The sequence below is a fragment of the Hemitrygon akajei genome, unplaced genomic scaffold (assembly GCF_048418815.1).
Source record: "Hemitrygon akajei unplaced genomic scaffold, sHemAka1.3 Scf000053, whole genome shotgun sequence".
Lineage (NCBI taxonomy): Eukaryota > Metazoa > Chordata > Chondrichthyes > Myliobatiformes > Dasyatidae > Hemitrygon > Hemitrygon akajei.
Genome location: NW_027331939.1, coordinates 2,744,761 through 2,760,911, shown reverse-complemented (window position 1 = coordinate 2,760,911; position 16,151 = coordinate 2,744,761). Strand labels below are relative to the sequence as shown.

The following is a 16,151-nucleotide window of genomic DNA, read 5'->3' as shown; positions in this document are numbered from 1 at the left end:
CCACTCTTTGCCTTCACTGGGCAAGCCAGCTCTGGATCCACAAAGCAATGTCCCCTTGGATCCCATGCCTCCTTACTTTCTCAATAAGCCTTGCATGTGGTACCTTATCAAATGCCTCGCTAAAATCCACATACACCACATCTACTGCTCTACCTTCGGAAATGTGTTTAGTCACAACATCAAAAAATTCTAACACTAGGAACAGAAAAAACAAAGCTGCCAGAAGTGGCTCAAAATAAACAAATATCTCCTTGAATGCTGATACAATTCAGAGACAACTTGTTGTTTGGAAATAAAGATCCGAAATAAATATCTGAAATTGAATTATTCTTAAGTCAATTCCCCAAGAGTGTGAGAGTTTTCTGACAGTGTGAATACTGTGTACCGTTTCTTACAAATAATCCCGCCCACAACCCCACACATATCACACGTAACCATGGCAACACACAGAGTGCTGGGAGAACTCAGCAGGTTAGCCAGCATTTACTGATGGGTGTAAGCAGTCGATGTTGTGAACCGAGTCCCATCATCAGGATTGGACTGGAAAGGGGAGGAGGGCAGATGATTGACTGATTTGGAAGGTGCGGTTTGTTGCTCTATGAGACTCGGTGCTCAGGGTCTGCGTGCAAGCAGCTGCCTGTCCGTGCACATTCCTCAGAACAGGGAGCGGCCGTTCCGCTGAAATCAAATCCAAACCGGTTCGACAAAACACCGTCATTCAAGCGTGAAGAAAGCTTAATATTGCATTTAACCCCTTCTTCTACAGGAAAGAGCAGTAGAACCAAAGGCACAATGTAAAGAACATTACTGGGCTCTCGAATGTCCACTGTACTATTTTCCATAGATGCTGCCTGGCCTGTAGAGTTCCTCCAGCATTGTGTGTCTGTTCATATGATGACCCCACCACTCCAAGGATCAGTCTGGTGAATCTTCATTGCACTCTCTATAACAAATACTCTCTAACCTCTTTGTTCATCCTCTATGGAATTAATTTCCATCTTCTGTAGCCCTGTGTTGCCCCAAACAATCACCTCCCACCCGTCACTATTTCCACCTTCTTACCTCCCCCCCTCACCTGGATCCACCTCTTACTCCCCAGCTCTTGCCCCATCCCCACACCTCATCTCTTTTCTCTATTTCCCGTCCACTCTCAGTCCAGAGGGAGGGTCTGGGCCCGAAATGTTGACGGTCCATTTCCCTCCACAGATGCTGCCCGACCCACTGAGTTCCTCTGGTAGTTTGTTATTTGAATGTTGAGCAACTGAAACTTTTTGACTAAGCTCCCAAGTGGAACCTTGGCAAATGCCTTGCTAAAATCCACATAGGCAACATCCACTGTCTTGTCTTTTATAAGAATGCTGAGACACGACCTACCAGGCACAACCCCATGTTGACCATCCTGGATCAGTCAAAGTCTATCCAAATAGTCATATATCTGGTCCCTTAGAATAGCTTTCAATAACTTTCCCACTACTTACATCAGAATTCCCGGCCTCTCATTTGCTGGTTTATTTTTGGAGGTTTTTTGAAGCAGTGGAACAATATTAGCTATCTTCCAATCTTCCGCTACCTCACGTTTCGCTACGGATGATTTAAATATCTCTGCTCTGGCCCTGCAATTTCTGCACTTGCCTCCACACCATCGAAGGGAGGACCTTGTCAAGTCATTGTCCCTAATGTGCTTTGAGGCAGCAAATAACTCCTCCTCTCTAATCTGTATAGGGTCCATCTATTACATCGAGTCATTTTGCAGTATGGCCGTCCCCGTCCATATGAGAAAAGTTAAAATCACCTACCATCACAAGTTATGTTTCTACAACAGTCTGCAATCTCTCAGCAAATCTGCTGCACTAAATCCCACAGACTGTTGGTGATCTGTAATACAGCCCCATTAATGTGGTCGTATCATTCTTATTCCTCAGTTCTGCCCATAAAGCCTCAGCAGAGGAGATCTCCAGGCTTTCCTGACTGAGCACTGCCGGGACATTTTCCTGGAGTACTCCCCCATTTACTTCCACATGCACATACGCATTTAAAACAACGGAAATACACAGCAGCCAGCCCTGCCCCTCCTGCAACCAAGTCTCACAAATGGCTAAAATGTCATAATTCCACGTGTTGATTCATGCCTGAGCACATCTGACTTTCCTTTAATACTTGGTACATTGAAACATACGCAGCTCAGAACATTAGTTGCATCATGGTTAGCCTGCGATTCCTGACTTTGTCTGCTGTCCTAACAACATCTGTTTGAGAAGATTTCTTCTGCTGGCACTCAGTAGAAACCACCCTGGAGAGTATTTGTAGCTGACAGAAACGGCATCGTTTCTCTTAATCCATTTGGACAGTAATTGACTCGTTAACATGAACATGTCAGGACTTCCTCACCGCACTAAATTCACTCCCGATCTCGACCAAAGGTGAGCCTCGCTGTGAACGCTGAATCGTTGTGCAGAATCATAGACAACACTTACCTCTGATGTTTAACCGGACGGCGTTCAGTGTGGTCCCGGGGAATCACAGGAGAGTTGAGTCTGAGCTGCTGCTCCCGAGGCCACTCGGCTGTGATGTGTCCGTCGCTGATTACAGATGGACAGGGCCGGGTGAGCCAGGGTAGAGCGGGACTGCCGCAGTCCGGGTCACACTAACACTCACCGGCTCAGGACCGGTCTGACAGCAGGAGGAGGCGGGAGTGGGATCAATGTAGCAACCCTAAAGAGGAAAACAAACAGGCTGCGTTAACCTTTCTGTCCGGATTTCCGTGTAGATCTCTCCTTTTTCTTTCACCGCAACCAATGGAGCGGAGTTTCTCTGTTTAACTCAGCAAGTCCCAGTCTGCGAATTTGATCCAGTCCGGGTTCTGGGAATGTCTGAGCTCCGCTCCGTGTGTAAACAGGACTGCCCGGCGTAGGTACAGTTTCAATTCAAACGTCCCTCATCTGTCCAGGTACAGGGAGACACCTTTCTGCTAAAATTAAACCAAGCACGTTCGGCTATATATTCACACTCAACTGGAAAACCAGAACTGGGAAAGATGATTGCATTTCCATCCAAACATCTATTGTCACAAGAAACCCCCTCGCCAATGGCTAACAGCGGAATTCATTTCACAGGCCGCAGATGTTGATCCACACCCTACAAGAAATACTTCTGGAATTTGTTTCTCTTAAAAGCCATTTATTCCAAATGGCCAGAATTTTTACCGAAGGTGGGAGTGACGCACTCACTGAAAATTGTCACATTCCCTCCCTGTCGTTAAAATGGTCAACAGGGAGGGAATGATGCACTGACTGAAATGAGCACAGGGGGAGGGGAGTGTTGTTTCCTGATTAAAAATGGGACCCTCACTCCACTTTATCCCCTGACCTAACCTTCACTATCACCATCTCTCCACCCTATCTATACCCCTCATGATTTTGTAGACCTCCATCAAATCTCCCCCAAATCTTCTGCATTCCAAGGAACAAAGTCATAACCTATTCAATCTTCCCTTATAACTCAGGCTCTCCAATCGCAGCAACATCCTTGCAAATTTTCATTATACTCTGTCAACCTTATTTACATCTTTCCTGTGGGTAGGTGACGTAAACTACAAACATGCTCCAAATTAGGCCTTATAACCATCTTATATCATGCAGTCTCCTGTACTGAATACTTTAATTTATGAAGGCCAATGTGCCAATGATTTGTTTACTACCTTATCTAGGTGTGCCGCCACTTTCAATGAATTGTGAACCTGTATTCCCAGATGCCTTTGTTCTACCGCACACCTCAGTGCCCGACTGTTCACTGTGCAACACCGACTCTGGTTGATCCTACCAAAGTGTAACAGCTGGCAGGCCTGCATTAAACTCCATCTGCCATTATCAGCCCATTTTTACAACTGGCACAGATCCCACTGCAAGCTCTGATAGTCTTCTTTGCTGTCCAATACACCATAAACCTCGGTGTCATCCGCACATTTGCTGATCGGGTTAATCTAATCATCATCGAGATCATTGATATAGATGAGAAACAACAACGGATATCAGCACCGATCCCTGCGGAATTCCACCAGTCACAGGACTCCAGTCAGAGAGGCAACCATCTGCTACCACTATCCGCCTTCCTCCTGTATGCTAATGTCTACTCCCATTTACTACTTTACCTTGAATGCCAAGAGAATGAAATTTATTGGTCAACTTCCTATGTCAAATGATCTTGTTAAATGCCTTGCTAAAGTCCACGTAGAAAGTATCCAGTGCCCTGCCTTCATCAACTTTCCTGGTAACGTTCCTCATATCTTCTGCAAAAAACTCAATAAGATTGCCCAGACCACACAAAGTCATTTTGTTTTATCAGTCCAGTTTATTTAAATACTCCTATAACCAGTCCTTCCAATGTCTTCCCACAACTAATGTTGGGCGCACTGATCAATTATTTCCTGGTTTAATTCTGGGGCCCTTTTTAAACAGCGGATCAGCATTAGCTAACCTCCAGTCTCCTGTGGCTGAACATAATTTAAGCATATTGGCTACGTCCCTGCAATTTCCACACTCGCCTCCATCGGGTTCTGAGGGATCAACTTGTCAGTCGCTGGAGATTTATACACTCTAATTTGCCCAATATGCCAAACACTTACTTATCTATAATCTGTATAACATCCATGCCCTCACTTCTCCCTTGCCTCACTTCTACAAATATTGTGTCCTTTTCCCGAGTGGAAAATTCCAATTGAGAATTCCTCTATCCTCCACACCTACATTACCATCCAGACAATCAGTTTTGTCCACTGCAATCCTATTGCCTTCCTGGTTTCTTTCTCCAGTTTCATCTTGCATTTCCGTGACTCCATAAGTACCTCATTTAATTCCGTTCTGCGTACACCTATTATGCACCCCGTATTTTCTTTGCCTTTTTTTTGCCTCAATATCTCCTGAAAACCAAGGTTCTCAAAAACAGGTATATTTAACCCTTTATTCTGATAGGCATATAAATGCCGTGAAGTCTATAAATTTTATATTTCAATGTCTCCACATACAAGTACACATTTGCCAGAATACAACCTGTCCCTATCCACACAATTCAGATACTTTATGATACCATCAAAATTGATCTTTCTCCAATTTAGAATCTCAACCTATGGACCAGAGCTAGCGTTGTCCATACTTCCTTTGAATCTGATGACATTGTGATCACCAGCTACAAATAGTTTCCCTACACAGACTTCTGTTACATGTGACCTGTCTCATTCCCTACTCGGACAGTAAGTATCACACGCTCTCTCTTTGGATCTTCAACTTACCCATTAAGGAAACTTTCCTGAAGACATTTGTCAAATACATCAGTGCCTCTACTCAATTTACAGTATGAGCGAGCCAGACTATATGTGGAAGTTTAAAATCAAACTACAGCAAATTATGTTTCTTGCAATATTCTGTGACATCTACTAATTTGTTCCCCTAAATCCCGCGCTCCCAGTACCCTGAGATTAAACTTGTAATGTGGACAGTGCTGCCGCAGCCTCGGAGATATCAGGTCTTGGACTCAGACAATAGAAGTTCCCTCGTTTCATACCTGTCATGATTATTTCCCCCCAGAGCAGTGAAAGTAAAATCGCTGTTTGGTGGTCTTTTTTTTCTCAAATGTATTTGCATTTAACTTAAGATGTTAACAAACTACCCAGAGCCTAATGTTGTGATAGAAGGAAGGGACCAGCACTGCAACTCCTGAGAGTAACTGAGACGTGAACAAGGATGAACTCATCGAACCACATCCTATATCACGCCTTCCCTCCTGGAAATTCCTCGACCACCGACTGCTGGCCAGTGCCCCAGTGCGACAATTCCCATACTGAGAGGAATGGCGGCGGATATCAGGTGTGGGGTTTGATAATGGCCTCTTTCCCTTTGTGTCCACGGACTGGAAGTATCTAACTAAGCTGATGATCCTACCGCCTTTCCTAATGCCCGAGGAAGCCCGGCGTCAATGAGAATGAGAGATAAACCCAGCTCGGTGGCCTCCCCCTGTGAACGGAGCATGCGCCTGGCATACAGGGGGGGTTTGCACCCAGGCACGGACTGAGTCATTCTGCTCCCTCGCATATAGAGAGGGACTGAATGATCCTAGTCCTGCCTCCCTGCAGGGGCAGTGGTTGGGAATGATAATGTGACAGGAGGAGCGGGGATAAGGCATTATTGAGGAAGAGGTAGATACAGATAGACTTACAGATGGTGAAACAGCTCATTGAGCCAAGACACACATTACTCACTCTACAGGTGCCAAGTAACACGGTATCTAATCCCGCATTACTCTAGTATTAAAGCCCATGTCAGGACACTCCGAAACCTGCGCACAGCATTCCAGCCAGTCCTGTTTCACAATTGTACTGTCATTTCAGATCTAGCTCATGCCGTGACGGGTCTGCAGATCGCTGGAGGCCCGCTGACTCAGCCACACTTGGAGGAGCCTGATCCAGCAGCATAGAGCATTCACAGTATTTCAAAGGGAGAAGCAAACGCAAACAAACCTTTTCCCCGTAGGTTAGTAACATACACATTAAGAAGCAATGCGCCAGACTCAATAAGTTGTGAAAGCTTGGGCAATTGCTCGTCTCTCAATATGAAATGCACACCTTCAGATGCAATTTACGTTCGTCCAATTGAGAGATCTTAGCTTGGGTTCTCGACACTGTTCCCGTAACAACAACAAAATCCCGGAGGAAATTAGCAGGTCAGGCAGCATCTGTGGAGAAATACAAACAGTCGATGTTTTGGGTCGAGAAATTCCTTTCCATAGATGGTGTCTGAACTTCTGGATTATTCCAGCAAATTGCATGTGTTACTCTGGATTTCCAGGCTCTCTTGTGTTTACAATCGATAGTCTGATTTTCAAATCACACCCATTCTGCAGTACTGCTACATCTGTATCAAGATTGAAGAATATTCGGATTCCTTACTAAACATCTGCGCTGCCTCCTGCCCTTGGAGCTTCCATTCCTTCACAGCATCGTGCAATTTGTAATAATGAGCACCCAGTCCCGGTCATCTGCAAGCGCTATTTGGCCGGATTCAAACATGACGCTTTCTGAATCGTAAAGAAAACTATTGAGGCTCCAGATGGATACCCGCGAGCCTCGGTCTGACCTCCTTAAATTGATTTACAATCACTCTGTGGTCAGAGCTTTTCTTGTAAACATAGCAGGAGTAAATTGGCCACTAGCCCACCGAGCCTGCAGTGAAATCATGGCTTTCATTCCGCAATGCCACACGCTGCTTTCTGTAGCCAGGCACCTCCTACCGTTTGATATGTATCGAGTCTTTGAACAGAAGCAAATTCTTTGCTTCTACAGGACTTTGAGGAGATCAGCTCAGAAACACCCACAATGAGCACAATCTCAAAGGGAAAACAACAATCATTAATTTGAAACGGCAAGTTCTGGTAAAAGGGAACTCATGTTTCCTGAACAGCTCTTCGCACGCTTGCTTTGCATTTGTAACACCCGGTTAGAGAACTGTTCCTAATCTCAACCATCTCTTACAGACACTCTGGTGTTCATTCTTTTCGTAGCATGATTTCCCCGCTAACATTGATTTACAATCGTGCCCACTTTGCATTATTTCTGCCGTATATCAAAATTTGAAACACTCGGAACCCTCACTTAACATCGACGTCGCATCTTTGATTTGAGCTGCTGGTCTTTCACAGCATTCGAGTGACCTGTAATAATGAGCACCCAGACCCGGGCATCTTACAGCCGTATCTCCATAATCACTATCTGGCCAGTCTCAAATATAATGCTTTCGGAATAGTAAAAAGAGATCTATCGAGGCCTCTATATTGAAGAACATAGATAAAGTTTTGCATAACATATAGCTGACACTAAAAAGAGCAAAACAAAGTAGGGTTTTGATTTTGAGAAACACAGAGGACATTAACTGGGAAGTGCAGAAAACAGTGTGTGAATCGGGAGAGGGCAGGGAGAACAGAACCAGATAATAATAATTCTCGTGGCGAAAAGGGTGCCTTAGTAGGCTATATAAACGTAAGGTAAATAAATGCTCCAAATCTATACTGGTACTGCTCCTCAACTTTTCCTTCACTACATTGACGACTACATTGGTGCTGCTTCCTGCACCCATGCTGAGCTCGGCAATTTCATTGACTTTGCCTCTAACTTTCACCCAGCCCTCAAATTCACTTGGTCCATTTCGGACACTTCTCTCCCTTTTCTCAATCTCTCGGTCTCCATCTCTGGAGATAGACTGCCTACTGACATCTTCTGTAAACCCACTGTTTTCATAACTACCTTGATTATACCTCTTCCTAGCCTGCCAAATGTAAAAATGCTATTCCCTGTTCCCAGTTCCTCTGTCACCGCCGCATCTGCTCCGAGGATGAGGCTTTCTGTTCCAGGACATCTCAAACGTCCTCTTTCTTTAAGTATCATGCCATCATCAATGATGCCCTCACCCACATCTCCTCCATTTCCCGCACTTCAGCACTCACCCCATTCTCCTGTCACCGCAACAGGGACCGTGTTCCCCTTGTCCTCACCTACCAACCCACCAGCCTCTGGATCCAGCATATTATCCTCCACAACTTCCGCCACCTTCAACAGGACCCAACCACTAAGGACATCTTTCCCTCCCTACCCCTCTCTGCTTTTTGCAGGGATCGTTCCCTCCGCGACTGCCTGGTCCACACATCCCTCCCCACAGATCTCCCACCGGGCACTTTTCCCTGCCAGCGTAAGTGCTACACCTGTCCTGATACTGCCTCTCTTACCACCATTCAGGGCCCCAAACAGTCCTTCCAGGTGAGGCAACACTTCAGTTTTGAGTCTGTTGGGGTCATCTATTGCATCCAGTGCTCCCAGTGCGGCTCCTGTACATCGGCGAGACCTGACGCAGATTGAGGGACCGCTTCATCAAGCACCTTTGCTCTGTCCGCCACAACAGACAGGATCTCCCGGTTGCCTCCCACTTCAACTCTGATTCACACTATCATTCAGAAATGTCCCCCTCTACTGCTATGATGAGGCCAAACTCAGGTTGGAGGAGCAACACCTCATATATTGTCTGGGTAGTCTCCAGCCCCTTGGCATGAACATTGAATTCTCCAGCTTCCGGTAATTCCCTCCCTCTCCCTTCTCCATTCCAGTTTCACTCTGCCTCCTCTTCCAGCTTCCTACCACCTCTCTTATTATTTTGCTTTCTTCTATCACACAGTGCTTTCCCCTTAGATTCCTTCTTCACCTTTCCTGCCTATACCCTTGCTGCTTCCCCTACCCCACCCCTTGAACTTTCCTCTTATTGGTTATTTCACCTGGCACCTACCAGCTTTCTCTTTCCCACCCTCTCCCCCTCCCTTCTTTATAGGGCCCCTGCCCCCTCCCTCTTCAGTCCTTATGAAGGGTCTCAGCCAGAAACGTAGACTGCTCATTTCCACGGATGTTGCCCTACCCGCTGAGTTCCTCCAGCTTGTTGTACGTGCTGTTTGACCACAGCATCTGCAGTGTACTTTTTGTTTATGATAACAACCTTGTTGCATTGGCACCTTTCCAAACACTACCAAGTTGCCTGCTCCTTATTAACCTAGTGGCTTTGGGGGAGTCGGATATAATACTCCCGGAATGATAGCCTCCTTCCTGTTTCCGACTTTCACCCACCGACTGTCGATGGTCCCTCCATGATGTCCTCTGTCACTGTGATATTATCCCTGATTAGTAATTTTAATTGTCCCCCTTTCACCTCCCTCCATATGTATTCTGAAACAACTAAAACCTGGAGCATCAAACAACAATCCTGCCCTTGTAAGTCAAGTCTGTGTAATGGTGATAACATGTACCATCCATGTACTGAACCATGTTCTATGTTACTCTTATTCTTAATACATATTGTATTAAATTAAACACATTTCCAACTGACTACATGACACCCTGTCCACAACCGATCCTTCCACAGTCTCTCTGAACATCACATCTACCTTTATATATACTCTTCTATCATCTGACCAAACACTGGTTCCCATCCCGCAATGACCGAGAGTAAACAGATTCTGGCAGCTCCAGCAGTCCTAGCGGCAAGAACATCTGTTCATCTCAAGTACAGATATAACCCGTGCCTTTGGTACAGGGTCAAATGGGAACATAACTTCATTGCAAAACCTATTTCTGCTTATTCACAGATTCGTAGGTTCTGACAACTTTATCGTAGAAAAGTACTTGATGACGACAGGCTACGTAAATGTAAATTATTGGTTGGCATTTGCTAGTTCGGACTGAATGAAATGTGGTGCTGGGACATTTGGCTTCAAGAGGGTTTGCTCTGAGCAGAGGCTTGCACGACGATATACTCAAGGGCAGGTGTATCATTGCAGCTTGCAATAGACAGTGGAGTCAATGACATGTTGCTGTAGTTCATGGAAATTCCACATTTCTGCAATCCCTACAGCAGGAAACATTTGCAGCGACTTATAAAGGGAAGAAATTCTCAACGTAGTTTGAGATTATTATAACGTAACACAGACAAGCAAGGAAAGATCAGAACTGATAAGAGTTTGAAATGGGCAAACAATATGAGGAAATGTGCGTGGCTTCACAGAGCTGGGATGCTGACAGCAATTAGAAAATCTGGAGTGATTACCATTGGGTCTGACAGAGGCATAACTGGTATTGATAGTCTTACTCAGTCCCTCTCCAGCTATTTCCTACCTTCCTTGTGAAGTCTAAAGGACCAGTGTTAGAGTAAATGAGACTCACCAAACTCCGAATCAGAAGGGTTCTCGCCAGTCGATGCTCTCAGTCCTCGGACTGGTTCACTTGTTGCTGTTCCCTTGTCTTCAGTTGTGGGCTTTTCACCAATAAATCTCTCACTGCAGGTCTAACTTTAACCAGACAGGTAATGAAGTATGTTACTAATACAAACGAGACCATAGCATTAACCTGAAAATTAAATCCTGAATGCATATATAATGACCCAAGTGAAGAAATCTGTAACTATCCCTCACACTTTACAAAATATTTGTGGTATCACAGGATCCAACCTCATAGGGTGACAGCCCACAGCGAGAGCCTCGCACATCTCACACAGGGTGGTGTAATCAGAGATATGTATCACTGAGGTGGCTGGAAACAGGTTCTGCAGGTGCAAACTCAACGGATGGATTTAGTCCCAGCATCACCACCTCAACCCCTCCTACAGCCAGATCAACGGCTCATCCGAGGTGATTCAGTGTAATATTTTGACAATCCGGACCAACCCCAGCAGGAGGTATCCAGGAAGCAGAACGAGACCTCAATTTGGGGTATTAACGGGACTCACTGCCCGACATCAGGTCTGCCCCCTCGGGATACCTCACCGATGGGAAATCATCGTTCTCGTTTTCCCCTCCAGACTGGCCTCAATACTCACCCCTGGGAACTTGGCGTACTTGCCGCGTAGACAGCTACCCGTCCCCCGGCTCCCCGCCGACAATCCGCTTCAACACTGAATGGAAAGAAAACCACCTCTCATCCGGGGACTGGAGTATTTGCAAAGTGATAGTCATCAAAGCGAGCGTGCGGTCTCGGAAGCAAAACTCCGCAGACGCTGCAGATCTACGTTTGAAATGGGAGTGACTAATGAGATCACGTGATGTGTGGAGGGTCTCCCACCTGAACCGGTGACTCTACTCCTTGCCCGTCACCTGCTGCCTGACTGTATTTCCCACACTATTTCATATTTACACCAACTACATTTTTAAAATTCCCTGTGTATCTTCCCCATTCCCATCGTTCCACCCACTCCATCCCCCGGTCTCAGAGTTATGTGTTCAATTCTCATTCTGGTCCAACACACAATTCAGACCAAAACAGGTACTGTGCAGGCTTCATTCAAATCACTTCTATATTTATAAATGCTAATTACTATTCACATTCCTCTGGGGCCTCAGTGGGCAGGAGCACTGAAACATCAAGTGAGAACCAGCAGGAGGAGGCCATTCAGCCCCTCTAACCATCAACATGATGATGGCTGCTCGCTCAACACGCTGGAGGAACTCAGCAGGTCGGGCAGCATCCGTGGAAATGAACAGTCAATGTTTCGGGCCGAGATCCTTCGTCAGGACTGAAGAGGGAGGGTTTAGGCGCCCTCTAAAGAAGGTAGAGGGAGAGTGGGAAGAAGGCTGGTAGGCGGCCAGCTGAAAAAACAGTAATGTGAAAGATCAAGGGGCGGGGAGGGGAAAGGCAGGAAAGATGAAGAAGGAATGTGAGGAATATAGAAGTTTTCTGTCAATAACACACTTATAAATGTCGCATTTTGTCCCTCAGATAAATCGCTAATTCAGTCAGAGCAACCATACTCCAAGTGTCTGTCCCCACAACACCCAGTGGGACAGCCTGCTGGCCCGAGGTGGGTCTGTTTACTCTGTTCGTTAAACCCAGACACCTCAAACAAAAGGCAGCCGCTGGGTCCCTCCAGCCCATTGTGTCATATAGTAAGACCGTGACTTGCTCTCAAAATCACTCCCCTCCCCACACCGCACTTGCAGGGCAACACTTTACCGGTGTTGGCTACAAATACTGTATACTGAAGCACTCTTCATCCTCGCTAGTTCTCCCACTTCAATCCATCACCCCTGCAGCTCCGCCAACTCCTTGGCGAGGAAGAGTGTCATGAAAAAAACGAGCTTGTTGGATCTTTCCCGGGAGTCAGGTTAGGAAACACGTGGTGGGGTCTATGGAGGGAACACCTTAATGATGAAACCCATATTCCCATTGGTTGGTAAGCTAAACTGGCATTTGCTCCCACCAATGAGAGACAAGTAAATCTCATGTCACTTCACGAGAGATATGGGGTATGCACAGCATGCTTAAATCATCTCAACATCAGCCCCGGAGCGCGATGGTGACAAAGCTCCGCGAGAGGGCGCGCGTGGGCAGTAAGCGGGGTGGTGAGCTGGTGCGCGTGGTAGATGGGGAGACTGTAGAGTCGGTAACAGGGAACGTGTCCCTCGGTCCCGTACCACGCTGGCCAGATTACCGAATGAGTCATGGTCGATCTGCAACCGGCTGGGGTACAACATTAATGCACAAATCTCGATGCATATAGTTAATCAATGTAGTGTTTCTTTCTAGTTTAACAATATAATTAATATGCAGAAGTTATATTGGTTTACACTAATTAAACTTTCAGAACTTTTCTGATCAACGCACCAAATGCATAAGTGGGCCACTCGGCCCTCCAAACCTGATACTGATCTGATTTAAACTTTCATTAGGCATTCCCTTATGTTCACCTCAACAGCACTTCAACCACACTCTTTATAAAGAAACTGGGCTTTGAATGGAATCAAAGGCTTTACTTCCACTGGTCAGTGAGTAGAAAGAGTTTGTAACTCCCATGATTAACACCGGCCAAAAAATGGGAGGGTGATAAGGGGAGTGAGGGGGGGTAGAGGGAGGGTAAACTGTTGCTGCTTTTCACTAAATGATGCCCTGTCCACAGCCAATATTTCCACACTCTCTCTGAACATTGCATCTACCTTAATATCAATTGCTTCATCATCTGACCCAACACGCTGCTTCCCATCCTGAAATCACTGAGTGCAAACCGATTCCAGCAGCTCCAGCAGTCCTGGCTGCAAGAACATTCATTCATCTCAAGCACAGGTATATCCCATGCCTTTGGTACAGGGTCAAATGGAAACATTGCAAAACCTATTTCTGCTTAATCACAGATTCATAGGTTCTGACAATTTATAGGCAGAAAAGTACTTGATGTTGCCAGGCTACATAAATGTAAATTTTTGTTTGGCATTTGCTAGTTCGGACTGAACGAAATGTGGTGCCGGGACATTTGGCTTCAGGAGGTTTGCTCTTGGCAGAGGCTTGCACGACGATACACTCGAGGGCAAGTATATCATTGCAGCTTGCAATGGCCAGAGGAGTCAATGACAGGTTGCTGTAGATCATGGTAATGCCACATTTCTGCTATCACTACAGCAGGAAACAGTTGTGGCGACTTATAAAGGGAAGAAATTCTCAACGCATTTTGAGATTATTATGACCTAACACAGACAAGCAAGGAAACATCAGGAGTGGCACGTTTGAATTGAATTGTTTGTACGTGTTAATACGAGGAAAGTGCGTAGCTTGACAGAGCTGATGCTGACAGATCTGGAGTGATTGCAACTGGCATAACTGGCACTTCTAGGTTTATTCAGTTTCACTCCAGCTTTTTCCTATTTTCCTGGGTACAGAATTGTAATGTCTAAAGGACCGGTGTTTGAGTAAATGAGACTCACCAAACTTTCTCCTGACTGAATCACTGGAAACTCTGAGTCAGAAGGGTTCTCTCCAGTTGATGCTCTCAGTCCTCGGGCTGGTTCACTTGTTGTTCCCTTGACTTCAGCTGTGATTCACTTCCAGTCGTGGGCTTTTCTTCCAATAAATCTCTAAACACAGTTCTAACTTTAACCAGAGAGATAATGAAGCAGGTTAACAATGGAAAGGAGAACAAAGATTTAAACTAATTGACATTGTAATCTGTATCTGCCCCTTACACTTTACAAAACCTGACATGGGATACAAAAGAACACACGCAAAATGCTGGAGGAACTCATCAGGTCAGGCAGCATCTGTATGTCGACTCGACTCTCTTCCATAGATGCTGCCTGGGTTTCTCAGTTACTCCAGCATTTTGTGTGTGTTTCTTGGATTTCCAGCATCTGACGATTTTATCTTGTTTGTGATGGGATACACATACCGGGGCTCAGTCATGGTATAAGATACAAATCATAATATATAGGAGTAGAATTCGGTGATTCGGTCATTTCAGTCTGCTCCATAATCAATCATGGAAGATCTTTTTCTAACACGGTATTCCTGCTTCCCTGCTATAACACTCAACCTATTTAGCAATCCAGAACATGAATATACCCAACGACAGCCTCCACCACCCTCTGTGGCTTCAAATTCTATAGATCAACAAACATTACATAAAGTAATTACTCACATCTCAGTTTTAAAGTGATGCTTCTTTATTCTGAGGCAGCACTCTCAGATCTCAGACTCTCTGTCTAATCCAGACACCCTCTTCATTCCCAATGTATCCAGGCTTGTTGTTATTCGGTTGGTGTAAATAATCACCCCCTCCCCCCCAACCACCATCCCTCTGAACTCCACTGAACACAGGCCCAGGGCCATCAAATGCTCCACATGCATAAAGCTCATTATTCCTCAGTTTATTTTGTGAACCTTGTCATCAACAATTGTAGTGAAAACATGTCGAGGATTAAAAGGACAACTGGTACCAGGATAATTTACAGGGAAAAGCTCTGATTTCTTTCCTGCTCTTCTATCACAAAACAAGCGCTAGTGCACTGCTCTGTTCACAGGAAATTTAACATGTTCCAGGGTGAATGTAATCAAGAGAAACTGGAATCACTACAAATGCTCATCAGATAAGGAACTGCCGTGGGGAGAGGAAAAAAGTTAATGATACGGTTTCCTAACCTTACGTCAGAATGGATTCAAATATTATCCAGATTTTACCGGAGATCTTAGGTTGTTTTCCTTGGAGCGGTGGGGACTGATGGAAGATTTAATAGAGGTTTATAAGATTATGAAAGACATAGATAGAGTAGACAGGGAGTATCTTTTCACTGGTTAGAAATGTCCAATACCAGAGGACATGCAATGAAGGTGTGTGGGAATAGTTGCAAAGGAAATGTGAGGGTAAATTGTTTTACTCAGGGAGGGAGTGGTAAATGCCTGGAATGAGCTGTCTGTTATGGTGGTGGAAGACAATACATCGGAGTCTTTGAAGACTCGTTTAGATAGGCACAAGGGTGTGAGGAATATAGAGAGGATATGGACACTGTGTAAGAAGGACGGATTAGTTTTTTGTTGGGGGGGTGCTTGATTTACTTTTCAGCTGGTTTGGCACACCATTGTGGCCGAAGGGCCTGTTCCCGAGATGTTCTGTTCTATCTTCAGCATCTTGAGTTTCTCTTTGACTCCCACTGGCAGATAGACAGGTGACAGTGAGGGGGAATTTCCAAATGTGAATTGAATTCTGAAACCCCGGTCTATTTCTACTAGCGCAAACACGAAATAGAATCTTTAATCACAGCCTCACCCTGTGAGGGATGGAATGGGAAGTCATTCTCTGCTTTGCTTCCAAAAAAAC

The 16,151-nt window shown here is 45.4% G+C and overlaps 1 protein-coding gene across 10 annotated transcripts in view; it reads right to left on the bottom strand.

The window, feature by feature from the left end:
- The window catches only part of LOC140721290 (NACHT, LRR and PYD domains-containing protein 3-like), a 45,667-nt gene extending 29,762 nt beyond the window's left edge, over positions 1 to 15,905 (bottom strand). Inside the window, exons 1-6 of one of the 10 annotated variants that reach the window (XM_073036150.1) lie at positions 15,890 to 15,905; positions 14,266 to 14,431; positions 11,394 to 11,578; positions 10,742 to 10,866; positions 6,614 to 6,723; positions 2,475 to 2,712 (exon numbers count right to left, since the gene is read on the bottom strand). Coding sequence is in view for 1 of the 10 variants with exons in the window: in XM_073036149.1 (XP_072892250.1) it covers positions 1,797 to 1,799 (3 nt within the window). In the remaining 9 variants the exon portion in view is untranslated. Of the gene's footprint in view, positions 1 to 1,796; positions 1,913 to 2,474; positions 2,713 to 6,613; positions 6,724 to 10,741; positions 10,867 to 11,393; positions 11,579 to 14,265; positions 14,432 to 15,889 lie in introns of those variants that run through there. The other 9 variants (XM_073036151.1, XM_073036153.1, XM_073036152.1 and 6 more) reach the window with 9 other exon arrangements.
- Positions 15,906 to 16,151: the final 246 nt, after the last annotated feature.